General features: G+C 32.5%; 1 protein-coding gene across 1 annotated transcript in view; it reads right to left on the bottom strand.

The window, feature by feature from the left end:
* Positions 1-20,038, bottom strand: part of LOC137616295 (ras guanine nucleotide exchange factor S-like) — a 96,042-nt gene extending 76,004 nt beyond the window's left edge. The window contains 1 exon segment of the mRNA XM_068345938.1: positions 19,853-20,038. Within this exon segment, the coding sequence (XP_068202039.1) occupies positions 19,853-19,898 (46 nt within the window). The 5' untranslated portion in view covers positions 19,899-20,038.
* Between the last annotated feature and the right edge of the window lie 588 nt (positions 20,039-20,626).

Below are 20,626 nucleotides of genomic sequence, written 5' to 3'. Positions count from 1 at the left end.
TTATTATTATTCCTGGATAAAAAAAATGATACATATTCAATTGTTTAGAGGTTTCTTTATCCAGCCAACATTCAAGGTTCTCTTGTATCTAAATTCAGTTTTGAAAAGTTAGGAAAATATCTTGATATTGAAATAATAGTATAGTTTCGGTGGTGACAGGAAGTGCAAATCCATTGGCATAATCCAAAACATTCGTCTAAATAAATTTTACCTTTTTTCATTGAAATTGTTAATGAGAAAAAGAAATCATTTTAAAATGCATACAGATTGATATCACTTAGATGTGTAAATCAATGAAAGATGTCACTACCTTCAAATACAACGGATTTTTTATTTCATAATTTTAAGCTTAGTATATAACAAGTATTTTGTTAAGAGGGATGATTTTCTGTTCAATTTAACAAGTATTTTTTTTTATGGGGGATTATTTTCTGTTCAATATAACAAGTATTTTTTTATGAGGGATTATCTTCAGTTCAATATAACAAGTATTTTTTTATGGGGAATTATTTTTTGTTCAATATAACAAGTATTATTTTTATGAGGGATTATTTTCTGTTCAACATAACGTATTTTTTTATGAGAGATTATTTTCTGTTCAATATAACAAGTATTATTTTTATGATGGATTATTTTCTGTTCAATATAAAAGTATTTTTTTTATGAGGGATTATTTTTTGTTCAATATAACAAGTATTATTTTTATGAGGGATTATTTTCTGTTCAGTGAGAGGTCCTTCATAAATAGATATATGTTAGAGGAGATCCCTACGAGGCAAAACGACACCACCAGAAAGAGGGCTCTTGAGACCATCGTTTCCTACTTCTATTCAATTTTATTCTTTTGGTTTTTTAATTAAAAAACAAAGGAACATTTCATCTGCTTCGCTCAAATACAGCAAATATGCTTTAGTTATCTTAGGTAGTGCCGTAACCTTTGTACCATGGTCTTCCACTGGCTTGGGTTAGAGTTCTCTTGCTTGAGGGTACAGTCGGGCACACTTGATTGTTATTTTTTTTTTTAATCTTTTATAGTTTATTTATTAAAGATCCAATTTAATGTTGTCACTGTTCTTTAAGTATTTCATAAGGTGTTCATTACTTCTCGTTTCTCTTATTTCCTTGTTTCCTTTCCTCACTGGGCTGTTTCCGTATTTATATTTTACAAAACATGTTAAAGGATAGATTAAAAAGAGGCTTTGAAAAGACGTTATTTTGTTACCATTAAAGGTAAAAGAGACGAACTTCTACATCTTTAGAAATCTTTACATTTTACTTTTTCCAATTTTGGTTTTTGCTCGACCAGAAAACATAAATTGCTCGATCCGAGGGCAAAAATGTTTTCCGGTTATTTCGCTGCTGTTGTTGTTGTGGATGTTGTTGTTGTTTTTGTTGTTGTTGTTGGCACTATGAAACTTTTACTCCCCAATTATGACTCTATTGTGCGTTAGGTTTCGAAGCTGGCCTTGAAATTGTGCGAACTATGAAAGTTTGAAGTTCGGTGTAGGGGAAGAATTATAAAAGGGTCAATGCCGATGTGTGGTGTGTTAATATATTTTTTTTTGTAGTTACACTTTTTTTTTTTTTTTTGTGTTAAACACAAACGGCTAATATCAAGAGTCTGACATGAGTCCTTTCTTAATTTATATATGAAAGATCTGTTTTAATGATTTCACTGTTCTTAAAACATTTTATTTGAATTGTTCATAATTTCTCATAAAGTTTATTTATTTCCTTATTTCCTTTCCTCACTGGGATATCTTTCCCTGTTGGAGCACATGGGCGTATAGCATACTGCTTTTTAAACTATGCTTGTAGCATGGCTAGTAATAATAATAATAACAATAAATAATAATGATAACAATGATAATTATATTGATTACAATAACAATGGTAATATTGTTAATGTAGATAAAATGATAATTAGGACTAGTAGGAAATGAAATCAAACTAAGTTTCCCATTTCTCTCGTATATAAGGAGTCTTGACTATTCGTTAACTCTATTTCATAACATTGACGTTGTAAAGTATTGAATTTCACTTGCAACCATAATAACTTCTGCTGCAAAATGCTATGTGAGAGAGAGAGAGAGAGAGAGAGAGAGAGAGAGAGAGAGAGAGAGAGAGAGAGAGAGAGAGAGAGAGAGAGAGAGAGAAATTGCTCCTTTTTACTCTAAATCAATGGTAGTTCTAAGGTGCGTGTGTGCATGCGTGCGTGCGTGTGTGCGTGTGTGTGCGTGCACGACAAAGAAACACTGTAATTATAAACGAATATAACAAAGGTGAACACGCTTGAAGCGCTATAGTGTTCTCGAAGGGAGTTGAACTGCAAATGAATTTAATTGCCATGTAGGTAAATAAGAAATAAAGCCTGATTAATTTTATGATATAACTTGTTTTTGTTATATTGTGTTATCAAATGAAGCTGTGACATCAATAGCCTGACAGATTTTTCCAAAGAATTTAAGTATTTGTAATTGTCTGAACCTCGAGAAAAAAATTGATTCATATGTGGCCTTTGGGTAAAATAATGTACACTTCTGTGTAAAGCTAATAATGAAGCAAAGTACAAGTCTTTTGAAGTCACTTTAATCTAAAGGTATTTATAGTATAAAGATATATATATCTATATTATATATATATATATATAATATATATATATACACACATCACACACACACACATATATATATATATATATATATATACACACATATATATATATATTATATATATATCTATATATATATATATATATATATATATATATTATGTATATATATATATATATGTATATATATATAGACTCATATATATATATATATACAGTATATATTTATATATATATATATATATATATATATATATATATATATACACACATATATATTATATATATATCTATCTATATATATATATATATATATATATATATATATATATATATATGTGTGTGTGTGTGTGTGTGTGTGTGTGTGTTGCCATTGCTCGTTCTTTCAACTTTAAAAATACCTTTTCGTCACCAGTTAAAATATGTTTCTGATATCACCCTCCTCTCTCTAATTAATTCCCCGAACAATTCCATGCGAATGTACCCGTATTATGTCATGTATATTTTAACAAATCTCCAAAAAAATTTAATTTTTACCCACTTAATGCCTATTGCCGTTATGGGTTAAAATTTAAAGGGGCTCGGTTCAATATGAGTTAACTGTCACTGCTAAAAGGAATTTCCAAGAAATGAAACTGACCTTTGGTGAGAGAGAGAGAGAGAGAGAGAGAGAGAGAGAGAGGAGAGAGAGAGAGAGAGAGAGAGCTGATTTATTGGAAATGCAATGGAATATTTTAGCGTAGGAAATTCTCCCTTTTATATATATTATGCTTTCGGGGTCACCTTCCTAGTTGCTTTATATGTATAATGTTCTTCTTTTAAATCTCTTCTTTTTCCCTCTTGACGTCAAAGGCGAAATAGGAACTCTAGTGTAATAAAAATGCTAATGCCGAGTTTTAACCAGAGAGAGAGAGAGAGAGAGAGAGAGAGAGAGAGAGAGAGAGAGAGAGAGAGATGAGAGAGAGAGAGGAGAGAGAGTTACAAGGTTTTTGATGTCTTAAAGACTTTTTAGTTCATCCGCGGAGACTTCATTTGCTCTTTGGTAGAGCGATTTAGTTTAAGTATTTAGAGCGTTCTTATGATTTTGTCTAACTTATTCTTGAACTCGTTTACCATGTTACTGTTACATCTGCTGGAAGTCTATTCCAAGTATTTGCTATTTTGTATGTATAGAAATTGTCACATTGAGAGAGAGAGAGAGAGAGAGAGAGAGAGAGAGAGAGAGAGAGAGAGAGAGAGAGAGAGAGGGGAGAGAGAGAGAGCTGGAAGTCTCTCCCTGTGTGTTTCTGTTATGCTTTATTTTTATTTTACTCAGCACATTATACATTATTTCCTGAATACGTTCTCGCTGCATACAGGTTTTTTGCTCATTATTCTTTCACTATTGTATTTGCCTCGTACAGACTTGACAATTCGATAACTTTTATTGTATTTTAGGTCTGTTTTAAAGTGGTTTAGGCTCCGTTGAAAAATTCAGATGCGGACCGATTGGATTGCAATTTCTTCTTTCATTTTTAAAAGCTATTCTGTAGCTTTGTTGGCTGTCATTTACAGCAGAAAATAATAAGGAATAGAAAAGGAAAGGTTTTCTCCCTCAACGTAATTTTTAGCATAATTGTGACCATGTAGGATAGCATTTTGCTTAGGTCTTCCGGAAAATTTTTAGGAATTAATTAATTATATAAAAGTTTACGTATAAGAGGGTTGAAAGGAAAAGTTCCTTCCGCTTTGTCAGTTGTACTACATGATGGTAAATGTGTCTGGTTTTAGTTCCAGTTTCATCAGAATAGATGCTCACCAGAACGTCAGCCGGGCAATCCCAACCCACCACACTTGTGCCCAACAGTAGTGGCCTCCCCAGTAAACAGCTTCAACTCACGATCCTGTGCTGGGATCGATCAGCTGCCATGCGAATGTTAGGCGAATACGTCACCACTGAATAAGCCAGGAATTTCCTTGATCTGAACAGTAGAATTAAGCCTAGCTTCAACATGTTCCAAAGAAACGCCAATCTTTAATGTAACTGTATTAACCCAAGGGGTTAAATACTGCACTGTAATTGTTCAGTGGCTACTTTCCTCTTGGTAATGGTAGAAGAGACTCTTTAGCTATGGTAAGCAGCTCTTCTTAGAGGACACTCCATAATCAAACCATTGTTCTTTAGTCTTGGGTAGTGCCATAGCCTCTGTACCATGGTCTTCCACTGTCTTGGGTTAGAGTTCTCTTGCTTGAGGGTACACACTATATTATCTAATTTCTCTTCCTCTTGTTTTGTTAATGTTTTTATGGTTTATGTAGGAAATATTTATTTAAATGTTGTTACTGTTCTTTAAAAATTTTCTTTTTCCTTGTTTAGTTCCTCACTGGACTATTTTCCCTGTTGGGGCTCCTGGGCTTATAGCATCCTGCTTTTCCAACTAAGTTTGTAGCTTAGCAGGTAATGATAATACAGATTATAGAAGTAAAAAGTGCAGCTTAAACAGAGTTAAAACTTCAGAACATGAAGATGGAATAAGATATACTGACCGTGCAATGCCGTTTACGATGAACCCTACCTACATTGTGAGGATATTGATTGTTTTTATGATTTGAAAATATTTCTCTCCTGTTGTAGTAAAGGTCTGGTAATGGCCTAGTTGAGGATGAGGTGAGAGAGGGAGATTAGACATGTAATTGCTCTTCGGTTATATGTGTGTTTTTATTTCTCTTTTTCGTTAATGGCAATAAATTTGAGGTAAGAGGAAAGCAGCTTCCCATAAATTATGTACCCCACCAGTTTATTTGAAATTTCTTATTTTTCAATTTTATACATAGTATTTTGTATATGTATAATTCATATTTACCTCCGCCAACAGAGATGGGAGGAGGTTATGTTTTAGCCCCTGTTTGTCTGTTTGTTTGTTTGTGAACAATAACCCGGCCATAATTTTACCCAATGAGAATTGAAATTTTCCTGGAATAATTGTTATGTTGAGACATGGAAGTGATTCAGGTTTGAAAGTCCTTAGTTAAAGGTCAAGATCAAGGTCGAGCAATAGGTCAACCTAAAATATTCTGAGCTATCCTATCAACAACACTGATCGCTTCTAGGTATCGACATATTTCTAATCCTTTTTTAAATGCACAAACAGTTCAAAGATCTGTCTTTTATTCGCATTAACACTTCACTATCGTAAAGGAATAAGTCTGTGCTTCTGTGTACCTAGGCTATACCCATATGTAAAAATACTCAAACACATTCATTGAATCATTCAAATTAATTTTATCTGCTCATAGTTATTACATATAAAACCAGAAAATCAATCTGAGAGTGCAGATCTCCGCCATGGCAGGTTATTTCTCCAAACCAGCTTCCCTTTCCCAGAGTCAATTTAGACCGTAGGCGTAATTGAAGTCTGTGCGACAACAATGTGCGAAATTGGGCTTAAGGTTTAGTTCTCTGAACCCTTGTTTCTCTTAGCATCTTTACTGGATTTTTTTTCATATTTATTACTCTCTCTCTCTCTCTCTCTCTCTCTCTCTCTCTCTCTCTCTCTCTCTCTCTCTCTCTCTCTCTCTCTCTCTCTCTCTGTTTCTATCCTTCCAGTAATATCGAAAGTAATAGAAAAGATTGTATGTAATCAGTTAATGGAACATCTAGAAAAAAATAATTTGATTTCTAACACTCAGCATGGATTCCGTAAAGGTTTATCAACAGAAACAGCTTTGATGAAATTAACATATGAAATTTATAAGAATATTGATGGAAAAAAGTTTCCATATTAATTTTATGCGACCTATCAAAGGCATTTGATAGTGTCAACCATGATGAATTGTGTAAATCTCTTAAGGAACATTACATTGATACGTTCTGGTTTCAGGATTACTTGAAGGATAGAAGTCAGGTAGTTAGATTAGGAGACGTAAACTCTTGCATTGAAAAGGTTGAATTTGGAGTCCCACAGGGATCTGTCCTAGGTCCAATTCTATTTTTAGTTTACGTTAATGACATGATTAAATACATAGAAAACTGCCTGCTAATTCAATATGCTGATGACACACAAGTTCTTTTGGCTGATCAAATAGAAAATTTAGATGGCTTGATTAAAAGGGCTGAACTAATATTGCTCAAAATTAAGAAATATTTTCTAAGAAAAGGGCTATTATTAAATGCCACTAAAACACAATGCATGTTTGTGGGTAGCTCACAGTATATTAGCAAAATTCCAGATGACATTATAATAAAATGCGATGGTGATAAAGTAAAGATAAGTCAACATGTAAAAAATCTAGGTCTACACATGGACAGGCACATGACATTCAGTACTCACATTGACGAGCTGAGTAGAAAAGTTAGTGGCATTCTAATGTATTTAAGTAGAGTAAAAGATTACTTTGATGATACTACTCGAGCTTTGATTGTGGAAAGTCTGGTCTTGGGTGTAATAAACTACTGTATTAAGATATGCGGGTCAACTAATGATATGCACAGGGAAAAGCTCAAAAAATCCAAAACTTTGCAGGTAGAGTAGCCGTTATTGGGGTGAAAAAACACGATCACATCACCCCAACCCTCCAGCAATTAAAGTGGATAAAATTAAAAGAAAAGTGTATGTACGATGTTTGTGTTTTTGTTTTTAAAAGTTTGAGAAAAGAATATCCCAACTGGCTATACACATTTCCTACAGTTGGTAATTGTAGGAATGCATTAACCAGACAGAATGAAAATCTATATGTAGACAGCTATCGAACGGATTTGGGTTCACGCTCAATGGCAATAAGGGGCCCAGCTTGCTGGAACAAACTACCTCTAGAAATAAGAAAATGTATAAATGTTAGTTCTAATTTATTCAAAAAGAAACTTAAGCAATATTTTTAAAATTTTACTTGAATGTATATATATCCTAGATTTTTACAATCCAATTATTGTGAATTTTATGTAAATAATTTATATTGTCATGTAACAGAATAACCATTTTATAATGGAATAAAGGTTTTTTGACTTTGACTCTCTCTCTCTCTCTCTCTCTCTCTCTCTCTCTCTCTCTCTCTCTCTCTCTCTCTCTCTCTCTCTCTCTCTCTCTCTCTTTCTTGATATTTAATTAAGTGTCATATCGTGCCAGAGGAAGTTATCAGGCTAATGATCTCGCTATGTTTCAGGAGAATATAATATTGTTATTATTTCACTAATTAGCTTAATCATTGTGGGGTGAATAAACACCGGCGTTTGTTGGCTAATTCTCACTTCCTCATATGTTGAAATGTGAATCACGTTGTTTGTTTATGCAAAATCGCATTATTATATTCTTAGCTTTATTCATTATAACAATCGTATAATTATTATATTTAAATTAATGTATTATATTTTTTTCATTACCTCCGCTAACGGAGTTTGGAGGAGGTTATGTTTTCGCCCCCGTTAGTCCGTTTGTTTGTTTGTGAACAAATATTCTTGAAAACAGAAGTTCCTTCGATTGAATATCCATCTAATGACGGGTATTTACAGCCAATTGTTTCCCGCAAGGCAGCCCCTCTACTTGGAAGGTGTAGGTCCTGTTGGAGGACGACCATAGACAAGAGTCCATGATCCTTGGGTCGATAGCAAAGGAAAATGTACTTAATTTTAGTTTCGTATTTTCCAATGTATCCTCTTATTTTTATGATCGTTCAATTATTGAATAAATAATTTTTATCCATAAAATGGAAATAAAACTTCGCAAATGAAATGGTCAAAAATTTTGATTTTTTGGATCAATTTAAACATCAGCTGTTCTCTCATACAAGTGAGATTTAAATGTACCAAGAGCCTTAGATCTCCTAAGCCAGAAATTTCATACGTTCGTGGTATTTTTTAGATAATAATTTTTCTAATTCCCCTGTCTTATTCCTATAACCACTCTGAAATCAATATTGTTATTGATATTTGAGCTATCTACCTTTTATTTCGTGCTTTTGGGAATCTCATATCAAATTGTCTTTCAATTTCCTTGCCGGTGCTCATGATTCTGCTGGATACATTTGTGCTGGCCTTATATATCCACTTTGTCTTTATGCTCTTTACTGAAGTGATATTTCAGTTATTATTATTAAGTACACACACATACTTTATTGTATATATATATATATATATATATATATATATATATATATATATATATATATATATATTAACAATTTGTAGGAAAAAGAAATGGACATGGGCAGGACATATAAGGAGAATGATACACACTAGATGGGCATTGAGATAAACAGAAGAGGACCCTAGAGATTGTAAAAGAAGTTAGGGGAAGACAGAAGAAGACGGATCGACGAGCTAAGGAAGTTTGCGTTCACAGAAAGACCGTGAACAAACGAAAATGGAAGTGGACTAGTAACGGCTGACGATATATATATATATATATATATATATATATATATATATATATATATATATATATATATATATATATATATATATATTGTAGTTAGTAAGTTGGCCATGACACCAGCCACCTATTGAAATACGACTGATAGAGAGTTATGTGGTTCTTTGGCTTGCCAGACAGTACTACATTGGATCCCTCTCTCTGGTTACGGTTCATTTTCCTTTGCCTACACACATGCACACATACCGAATAGCCTGGCCTATTCTTTACATATTCTCCTCTGTCCTCACACACCTGACAACACTGAAATTACCAAACAATTCCTCTTGGTTTAAGCGGTTAACTACTGCAATGTAATTGTTCAGGAGCTTCTTTCCTCTTGTAAAGGGTAGAAGAAACTTTAGCTATGGGAAGCAGCTCTTCTAGGAGAAGAACAAACCAAACTTAAACCATTGTTCTCTAGTCTTGGGTTGTGTCATAGCCTCTGTACCATGGTCTTCCACTTTCTTGGGTTAGAGTTTTCTTGCTTGAGATTACACTTGGGCACACTATTCTATCTTATTTCTCTTCCTCTTGTTTTGTTAAAGTTTTTATAGTTTATATGGGAGATACTTATTGTAATGTTAATCGTTAATGTTAAAATATTTTATTTTTCCCTTTTCCTTTCCTCACTGGGATATTTTTCCTGTTAGAGTCCCTGGGCTTCTAGCATCCTGCTTTTCCAAGTAGGGTTGTAGCTTAGCTTATGATATATATATATATATATATATATATATATATATATATTTATATTTATATTTATACATATACATATGCATATACATATACATATACATATACATACATTATGTATGTATGTATGTATCTCGAATGAAATGTCAAGTAGTATTCTCTGCATTATTCTTTTAAAAAAAAAAAAGTTTTAAGTCTGTCCTGCTTTGTTACGAGCTTTCACGGACTCCTACGTTACACGGAATTTGAACTCGGCCATTATTGTAGTGTCGCATTCACATTTTTTGTATATTGAAACCAAAAAAAAAAAAAAAAAAAAAAAAAAACCATTTCCGCCTGCCATCCTCTTATAATATAAAAAATTGAATAACGTTTGTTGATAATAAGTCATAAAAAAATATTTGCTATTTTATAGTTATATATGAGTTCAGTGACATTTATATTTTTCATTTACTTTAGCGAGAAAAGATATGTATATTTTTTTTAAAATACGGTTATGCAAGTTGCAGAATATTTTTATTATTATTATTATTATTACTACTTTCTAAGCTACCACCCTGGTTGGAAAAGCAATATGCTATAAGCCCAGGGGCTCCAATAGGGAAAATAGCTCAGTGAGGAAAGGAAACAAAGAAATATAAAATATATTAAGAGCAACAAGATTAAATAAATATCTCCTATATAAAATATAAAAACTTTAACAAAACAAGAGGAAGGGAAATAAGATGGAATCGTGTGCCCGAATGTACCCCCAAGCAAGAGAACTCTAACCCAAGACAGTGGAAGACCGTGGAACAGAGGCTATGACATTACCCAAGTTTAGAGAACAATGGTTTGATTTTGGAGTGTCCTTCTCCTAGAAGAGCTGCTTACCATACCTAAAGAGTCCCTTCTACCCTTACAAAGAGGAAAGTGGCTCCTGAACAATTACAGTGCAGTAAGAAGAAATTGTTTGACAGACATTAAACTTTTTTAATATTATTTGTTCGAAATGTTCAATATTTTTTAATATACATAGAAGTTATGTTTTTGTTTAAAATTTGTTTTTGTTAAGATGTATTTCCTTGTCACATGACCAGTAGATATTGTGTATTACATGAATTGACATAGTATGACGTTATGATTCGAGAATAATGAATTCAGTGTATGTATTAAACACAATGATCATCTCCTCCCGCGCTTATCGACGCATAGGGCCTCAATAGAGGATTCATTGGCTGAATTCATCAAAGGATAGATAGTTCCTTGTGATGTGCAGTGCCTAGCATTTATATATATATATATATATATATATATATATATAAATATGTGTATATATACATATACAGCATATATTCATACATATGTATATGTATGTATGTATATGCGTTTATGAGTGTGTGCGCAGTTGTCCGTGTTCGTTCGTGTGTGTCATCTCCTGAAGTAGTGCATAGAAGTGAAGTATAGAGGAAAACGGGGTAAGATAAGAGAGATTGCCTTTATAGCAGTTGTAAGATGAAAGGGATAATCATATTTATGTATAGAAAAGAAAGTGGAATTCGAGGAGATAGAAAGAATAAAGGAAAGAGAAGAGTAAATTTTTGGAATTAGGGGCGCGGCATTATAATGTTAATGAGGGAGTGGATTTTAGATGATGTAAACGAGAAAATGTTTGGCAAGAAGGGTCTTGCGTTGATGCAGTTGGAGAGTAGAAAAGACTAAAATGTTTTAAGATTACCCTCAGAGTCGCTTAATTGGCTAATGTTGATTTTGATTGGTTTTCTACTGTTTTCATATGCAAAAATTTATTTTGGGTTGTCTTTACTAGCTGAAGCCACTCTTTTCTCTTCATTGATCTTGGCCTTTCTAACTAGTTTATCTACTTTTCGGCTTAACTTATTGCGCGAGGCTGTGGTCCCATTGTGTTTCCTGTGTATACATCTTATTGCATTGGCTATTTCTCTGTTGAACCACTTAGGTTGTAGAGTTCCATTTGGTAAATATTTGTCTATATGGTGTACATTTAGCCATTTTTTCCTCTTTATATTTCTACAAAGGAGTCCTATTGTGTATCTATGTTGCCTGTTTTGTCGTATTCTAAATTCTTGGTGTATTCCTTCAGTTTTATCCAGCTACTACGTCTGTAGTCTAGCTTTTTTATAGTTTTCCTTTCTTTTAGATGAGGAATAATTACCTGAAACCTAACAATTCTGTGGTCATTTTTTCCCAATATTTTTGCCTACTGAAACACTGGATACTAAATTTTCTTCTGTTGTTAGCACAATATCTAGCATGTTGTTTGCCCTAGTTGGTTTATTGGTCCCCTGATGGAGGAATTCATTGTTGATAAATTGTAGTAGCCTATGTCCCTCTGTGTTTGATGTAGAATTCATGGTGTCCCAGTTTACTGCTGCATTGAAGTCTCCCATTAGGACAGCTAGCTTATTGTTCACTTCTTGTCCAAGTTGTCTATACGTCCTGTTCTTGTGTTTGATGTGGTGGTCTGTATATTACTAGTGTTGATGTTTGCACCTGTCACTTCACATTCGGTTTCTAATTTAATTCCCATGAGGTTTAAGTAGTTTTTAATATAGAGCATTACCACTCCAAATTCTTTTGGTAAGGCGATCCTTCTTGAAAAGCTTGAAACCTGGGATTTCGTATTCTCCGATAAAATCCCTATGACATTTAGTTCTTCACTAGCTATCATTGCCCTGAAGTTTTCCAATTTGTTTCTAACTGAATTGTGCCACTCAGGAAATTTTATATAATTCTTTTTCTTCCTCTGTGACTTTACTAGTTTTTCTAATTTACTAGTGTTTTAGTTTACTTTTATCGTCATTATCCAAGTTTTCTGCCAAATTTCCTCTAATTGTTGTTGGAGGATTTTTTAAGTTCTAGTTTGTTCTTGGTCTAGTGTGTCTAAGTAATTGTGCAGGCTGAGATTAAGTTGGTTTCCATATACTCCCTTGCCTTCATCACTAAATTGTATTACATCTCCTGTATAATTTTCTCTTGCCGTAGAAAGTATCCCAAAGATCTATAAATTTCACTTTCTTTTTCTGACATGTAGACTTAAGCCTTCGTTTATCCCTTTGGCCTTACTGAGGGGGAAGTGGCTGACATTGAGTCTTGAGAGAATACCTATAACTATAGTGTTGTTTGTCTTGTTTCTAGCCGTTTCAACTGTTTTTCTAGCTATTTAACCAAAGGTTCAGTTCGGCCAGCAGTATCCGTTCTTAGGAATAAGTCATTTCCAGTTTCCTGTACAATGATAGTGGTCTTCTTGTTCTCCGTTATACTTTTACTGACTACTTCTATCTTCTGTGCTTTGGCACCTGGATAGGACCTGACTTTTTTCCTCTTTTTGAGACTGAAGTGCTACCTTTGGTCCTTTACATAGTCTCCAATTAACAATGTCTCATCTTCCTCTTTCTCTGCTTGGGGGGACAATCTGTTTTTGGTGTTAGTTACATTTCTTGGCTGTTGTTTAGTCTTCTTGGCCTTAGCTGCCCTTCCTCTAGTAGGTTTCATGAACTCCCTTTTTTGTGTTATTTTCTCTCTTAGTTCTGTCCTTGACTTTACCTTATTTTGTATTTCTTGGATACTAATCCCATTTTCTACCACATCATCTATGACTTCTTTGTTCCTTATTTCTAACTGTTGGAACTTTGACATAGTATCTTTCAATTGTTTTCCTAGTTCTTGGTTTTCGTTTTTCAATTTCACTACTTCCTGATCTTGCAGGCAGAACAGGCATACAATATTTCGATGCAGGTTAGCAACGCACCCTTCTTTAAAGACTACGCACCATTTGTTTATTTGTACTTCAACTTCAGTTTCTCACACTCATTTTTAATTTCTCTTATATTGTCTAAAGTGTGTCTGTTTGGAAATATCAGCTAATAACTTTTATAATTATTAGCTTTGTGACCACTAGTGTAAAAAAAACAGGGAGGTGGGTTTGCTGATAATTACCCACCTGCTGCCGCTCTTAATCCTTGGGGACTTTCCATCTTTTCTGTCCCCAACCTCCCATAAGTTCTCCCAAGCCAACAGTTTAGTCTCCTCAATGTTGGGCTGTCCCTAACATACCACAGCTCCCAACTGATCAGCACTCGGCAGAAGCCTGTTTTCTCGCCAGGATCGAGAGCGGAAGGTTTGTGATTACTGGGGTTTCCAGACATCCAGGAACAGCCAGACTCTTAGGTATTACTGAGTATTCCCAAGGAACAGCAACTGGGTTTTTTAGTTAGCCAAGACTCCAGCAAGGCCCAAAAGCTATGTCAACCTCATGAGCTGTTGAGCCTATTTCGATAGGGGTCTGTCCCAGGGAGTGGTCAGCTATTACATGTTAGGAATGTGCTTTGCGGGGCACTAATAGCACTCGTCCATTCTTGCGTCCCCTTTCACCCAGGGATTCCTTCGTCCCAGTCTCTCGAAACCTGTGAACAAGTTCCTAGCGTTGTTTATAAGCAAAGCCTCTGCTCTGACGCATGAGGTAGCTGTCAGCTCCTGAAAGTCTACGTGTGTATAGGCTAGTTGTAAATATAGCCGTCATATCTAAATATCTTATGTTTTTCATTATTTTTTATAAGCCAGGAGAGATTGAAAGTTGTGTTGCTTGGAAACTCAGATACAAATGTGTATGGGTCTGTGTACGTGTGTGCATGAGAGAGAGAGAGAGAGAGAGAGAGAGAGAGAGAGAGAGAGAGAGATGTTTTTCGCGTTGAGATATGAGCTTTTTGGAACAGGTCTGCGGGGTTAACCGAGATGGAGTTTCGGTTTTTATGGTTGTACGATCCGTTGGCAATGACCGAATTTACTACCGATGCATCTCGTTGGGAACAGGAAGAAGAAGAGGGAGGAGAAGAGGAAGATGAGGAGGAGGAAGAAGAAATGGTTCATCCTTCACTTTTCTCTTCACTTATTTTTTCTTCCTTTTCTCTTCAGCCCGATATGATTTTATGATGTCTTGGCATTTTTGTATGCTATCATATATATATATTATATATATATTTATATATGTATATATATATATATATATATATATGTATAATCTTCCCACGCCTAAGGACTCAAAGGGCCTCTGTTATTTTTCGCCAGACGTCTCTATCTTGAGCTTTTAAATCAATACTTTTCCATTGATCATCTCTTACCTCACGCTTCATGGTCCTAAGCCATGTAGGCATGTGTTTATATATATATATATATATATATATATGTATATATATATTTATTACGATAATGGTTTAAGAAAAGAAAAGCTTGACAACTGTAATTTTTTTTTTTTAGTGTGATCACTGCAGCGGTCATGTTTCACTAAAAATCTAAACCTTTCCGAAAAGAATCCCAAAGTTGATGATGAAAAGAGAATTGCTTTCCTCCTGGTTTTATGTGTGAAACGAAGTATCAATCGTAATAAGATTCGAGTTCGGACGAGGAGAACTGGATGATGCCATTCTGGCAGCATCCGGCGAATTTTATGGAAAGAGGGGAGAAAGAGAAGATGCGCTCCGAAGATTCCAGATGTCATTAGAAAGAATGTCGTGGCAAAGAAACTTCAATAATTGAGAAGAGATAGTGATAATGTCGTGGTACAGAAAGTTGAATAATTGAGAAGAGACAGTGATAATTCCGGAGAGACAGTGATGAAGAATGTCGAGGCACTGAAAGTTGAATAATTGAGAAGAGACAGTTATTGTATTAAGTGGTTAGGATTAGTAAGATATGGGATGTCACGATGCTATTGATATTGAAATTAAAAGAATTTTTAATGTCTGTTTTTTTACATGAATTTCTAGCCGATCAGAAAAAGTTGTATGAAGGCATCACATACTGTAATGGATTTAATAAATGAAAAAAAGGATAAATGTTCAGTTTCATACATTTTAGTAGTGCCAGTTACAACAATTTTGTCTTGGCTTGATTGATTTACTCGTGAAAATATGACTGGAGTCAAATCTGATTATTGTTTGATGAAGGAAAAAGGGGAAATCCAATTTTAATGAGTTACTATCAAACCATTGTTCTCTATTCTTTGGTAATGCCATAGCCTCTGTACCATGGTCTTCCAGTCTTCGGGTAGAGTTCTCTTGCTTGAAGGTACACTTAGGCACACTATATCTTATATCTTTTCCTTTTGTTGTGTTTTGAAGTTTAAATAGATTATATAGGAAAGATTTATTTTAAAGTTGTTTGTTGCAGTTCTTAAAATATTTTGTTTTAATTGATAATTACTTCTCAGATAGTTTATTTATTTCCTTATTTCCTTTCCTCACTTGGCTATTTTCCCTGTTGGAGCCCTTGGGCTTGTAGCATGTTACTTTTCCATCTAGGGTTGTGGGCTTGAAGGTACACTTAGGCACACTATATCTTATATCTTTTCCTTTTGTTGTGTTTTGAAGTTTAAATAGATTATATAGGAAAGATTTATTTTAATGTTGTTTGTTGCAGTTCTTAAAATATTTTGTTTTAATTGATAATTACTTCTCAGATAGTTTATTTATTTCCTTATTTCCTTTCCTCACTTGGCTATTTTCCCTGTTGGAGCCCTTGGGCTTGTAGCATGTTACTTTTCCACTAAGGGTTGTGGCTTAGCTAGTAATAATAATAATAATAATAATAATAATAATAATGATGATGATGATGATGTCTAAAAGGTATTTGGCCCAATAAATGCCTTGGTAGAGAGGCTATGGCACTACCCAAGACTAGAGAACAATGGTTTGATTATGGAGTGTAAATTTCTTTTAGTAAATATAGGTGGGATTCTTTTGATTGTGTTTTTGAGCTGTCATAAATTTTTGAAGGGGTTACCACTAGAGGTACAAAAGTAGGAAAAGGAGAAAATATAGATTGAATTCTGTTGATGCGGTGTGCTCTAGTAAAGAGAGCTTGTAAAAGTGAGGAAGGAAGTTTTCTTGATAGGCCTTGAATTCAGGAAACTTTCAACTATTTATGTATACTTTTCCGTTAATTTGGAGATTGAATTGTCTTATTGTTTTCGTTATCATTTCTAAGAAAGATTAATTATATTGTTATGTTTTCATACGTTAGTCAAAAATTAAGATTGGTACATAGGCAGGGACATAGATTTCAATGTATCACTTGAAAACATCTGTGATATATACCAGGTTTTTAAATATATCTAGTTTGACAAATCACGATTGATGTACTTGTTAATATTAAGCATTAATTAAAGACTATAATAAGCTCGCACTAGACATCCGAAAGACTGAAGATATTAAGGCTTTTTAGAGGCAACTGAAGACTTTCTTGTTCTCTTAAGTGCTTCAATAGTTGGATTTGAAAATAAACGAGCAATATGCTGTCTGGAATTTTAAATGCTTTGGAACAAATATAAAACAACCGTGGAGGTCCTGTAGAGGGTAGGGTTCCCCTGCTGTATAGGACCAGAAAAGCAGTCCTTAAAGTAAAGTAACATTTAATACGGCTTCACTTTGCTTGGAATTATTGTGTGATAAACTTTCCTACATTGAACAGGATTGCGTCCTTATGTATTGAAGCACCTTAACTGTAATCATAAAACTACTCGGCAATCTAACCTCATGGATTATTTGTTCACTGTCAATTTGCTTCAAATCTCAAAAAGATATAGCTAGTGTAATAGTTGTGGATAATACTGTTTATTTTACTCCCAAAGGGAAAATGAAATTATTGTGTGCGTGTGTGTGTATGTGTGTATGTATATCTGTGTGTGCTTGTCATAATGTGCATACTGTACATACATTTATATACTCATTAGTACATTCAACAGGTAGGGTGACAGGAATATGCTAGATTTTGGCAGTAAACGTATGTGATAGATATTTGCTTACGTAGTCCATTCTTAATAGATATTTGTTACCTCCGCCAACGAAGTTGGGAGGAGGTTGTATTTTCGTCCCTGTTTGTCCGTTTGTCTGTTTCTTTGTGAACAACTTCCTGACCACAGTTTTCCTTATAGGGTATTGGAAGAACTTTCAGGTATTAATTGTTATGTTGAGACGTGAAAGTGATTCAATTTTGAAAGTCCTAGGTCAAAGGTCAAGGTCAAGGAAAAGGTTGACCGAATTAGCCCTAACCTTAACCCCAAGTTCGCACATGGTTGTCACACAGACTTCAAATACGCCTACGGTCTAAATTGATTCTGGGAAAGGCAAGCTGGTTTCAAACGTAAATCATTGAATTCATTATTCCAAGATTCTGGAATTATTTTAATTATTTTTCTTTTTGTTTCCAAATTATTATTGTGTTTATATATTTTTTTTAAACGCCAAATCGTTGAATTTATTATTCCAAGATTCTGAAATTATTTTAATTATTTTTCTTTTTGTTTCCAAATTATTATTGTGTTTATATTTTTTTTCAAACACCAAATCGTTGAATTTATCATTCCAAGATTCTGGAATTATTTTAATTATTTTTCTTTTTGTTTCCAAATTATTATTGTGTTTATATATTTTTTTAAACGCCAAATCGTTGAATTTATTATTCCAAGATTCTGAAATTATTTTAATTATTTTTCTTTTTGTTTCCAAATTATTATTGTGTTTATATATTTTTTTTAAACGCCAAATCGTTGAATTTATTATTCCAAGATTCTGAAATTATTTTAATTATTTTTCTTTTTGTTTCCAAATTATTATTGTGTTTATATATTTTTTTTAAACGCCAAATCGTTGAATTTATTATTCCAAGATTCTGAAATTATTTTAATTATTTTTCTTTTTGTTTCCAAATTATTATTGTGTTTATATATTTTTTTTAAACGCCAAATCGTTGAATTTATTATTCCAAGATTCTGAAATTATTTTAATTATTTTTCTTTTTGTTTCCAAATTATTATTGTGTTTATATTTTTTTTCAAACACCAAATCGTTGAATTTATCATTCCAAGATTCTGAAATTATTTTAATTATTTTTCATTTTGTTTCCAAATTATTATTGTGTTTATATTTTTTTTCAAACACCAAATCGTTGAATTTATTATTCCAAGATTCTGGAATTATTTAAATTTTTTTTTTTTTTTTTTGCAAATTACTTTTGTCTAATTTTTGAAAGGTAAATCGTTGAATTCATTATTCCACTATTCAAGAATTATTTTTAGTTTTTTCTGTTTCAAAATTATTTTTTCTTTATATTTTCTTCAAACGTAAATCGTTGAATTTATTATTCCAAGATTATAGAATTATAGAGTTTTTCTTAAGGTTAAACAGGTTAAATATTTAATCCCGCACTATTCTCTTAAAAAAAAAAAAAAAAAAAAAAAAAAAAAAAAAAAAAAAAAAAAAACCTTTTGAAATCCACGTATAATATGACATACATTCGATTTATTTTTGTTATTTTTTTTTTCGTCTCCCATCATGAACTTTTGAAATACACCTGTAATATGACATACATTTGATTTATTTTCCATATGTTATTTTAATTTTTTCTTTTCGTCTTCCATCATAAACTTTTAAAATATACCTGTAATATAATACATTTGATTTACTTTTTATACATTGTTTTAATTTCTTTTTGTCTCCTATTATAAACTTTTGAAATATACCTGTAATGTGATATACATTTGATTTATTTTTGTTATTTTTTTTTTATCTCCCATCATAAAGTTTTGAAATATACCTATAATGTGACATACATTTGATTTATTTTTTATATGTTATTATAACATATTTTTGACTCCCATCATGAACTTTTGAAATATACCTGTAATATAACATACATTTGATTTAATTTTTATATATTGTTTTAATTTCTTTTTGTCTCCTATTATAAACTTTTGAAATATACCTGTAATATGATATACATTTGATTTATTTTTGTTATTTTTTTTTGTCTCCCATCATAAACTTTAGAAACACGCCTGTAAAGTGACATACATTTGATTTATTTTATATAAGTTATTTTAATTTTTTTTATCTTCCATCAAAAACTTTTGAAATATATCTGTAATATGAAATACATTTGATTTATTTTTTATATGTTATTTTATTTTCTTTTGTCTCCCATTATAAACTATTGAAACACACCTGTAATATGACATACATTTGATTTATTTTTTATACGTTATTTTAATTTTTTTTCTTTTGTCTCCCATCATAAACTTTTACCTATTAACTGGTCTACTGTAACCTATGTAAAGGTAACTCTCCCCTTTCCCCAATAAGGAAAGACTTACCTGGCATTTGAGGGTTGGTGGGGAGCGCGGTTTCTGGGTCGTCCATTCCAAGGCCCCCTTTTGTGACTATCCACTGGGCCAGAGGTTCGTTGGAAATTAGCTCCTGGAGATTTACTCGTCTATAATGATTACCTTCTTGGTATGCTCATTAATTTGTTATATCTGTGACACTTTTTTTACCTGCAAAAGGAGGGTTTTTTATACTTAATATTTGAATGTAGTTGAATGATATATAGTTTGTTCATAAAAGATTTCTGTTGTGATCGGAGGTGTTTGTCAGTGAGGACGTTTCTTAAATACTTTCCGATCATTTGGTGGTAAAAATTGTAACGTATTTTTCATGATTAATAAATTTTTGGGCTCTTTCAGTAGTAGTCATATATACTAATGTATTTTGTTAAATTTATGTATATCTATATCTATATATATATATATATATATATATATATCTGTGCGTGTGTGTGTAAATTTTAACCACAATGGCATTTAATACCGAATTCTATCCTGGGAATATATATCCATTGGAATTCATTTATGGTAATAGCTTCTGTCCGGGCAGAGATTCGAATTCCCAACATAGAATTAGTGATATATATTCATATGTTATATATATATATATATATATGCATATATATTATATTATATATATGTATATATATTATATTATATATATATGTATATATATATTATATTATATATATATATTATATATATGTATATATATATATATATATATATGTATATGTATATATATATATGTATATGTATATATAT

This window comes from Palaemon carinicauda, chromosome 22, assembly GCF_036898095.1.
Source record: "Palaemon carinicauda isolate YSFRI2023 chromosome 22, ASM3689809v2, whole genome shotgun sequence".
Taxonomy (NCBI): Eukaryota; Metazoa; Arthropoda; class Malacostraca; order Decapoda; family Palaemonidae; genus Palaemon; species Palaemon carinicauda.
The sequence above is the reverse complement of the archived record's forward strand: the minus strand, read 5'-3'. Positions and strand labels throughout refer to the sequence as shown.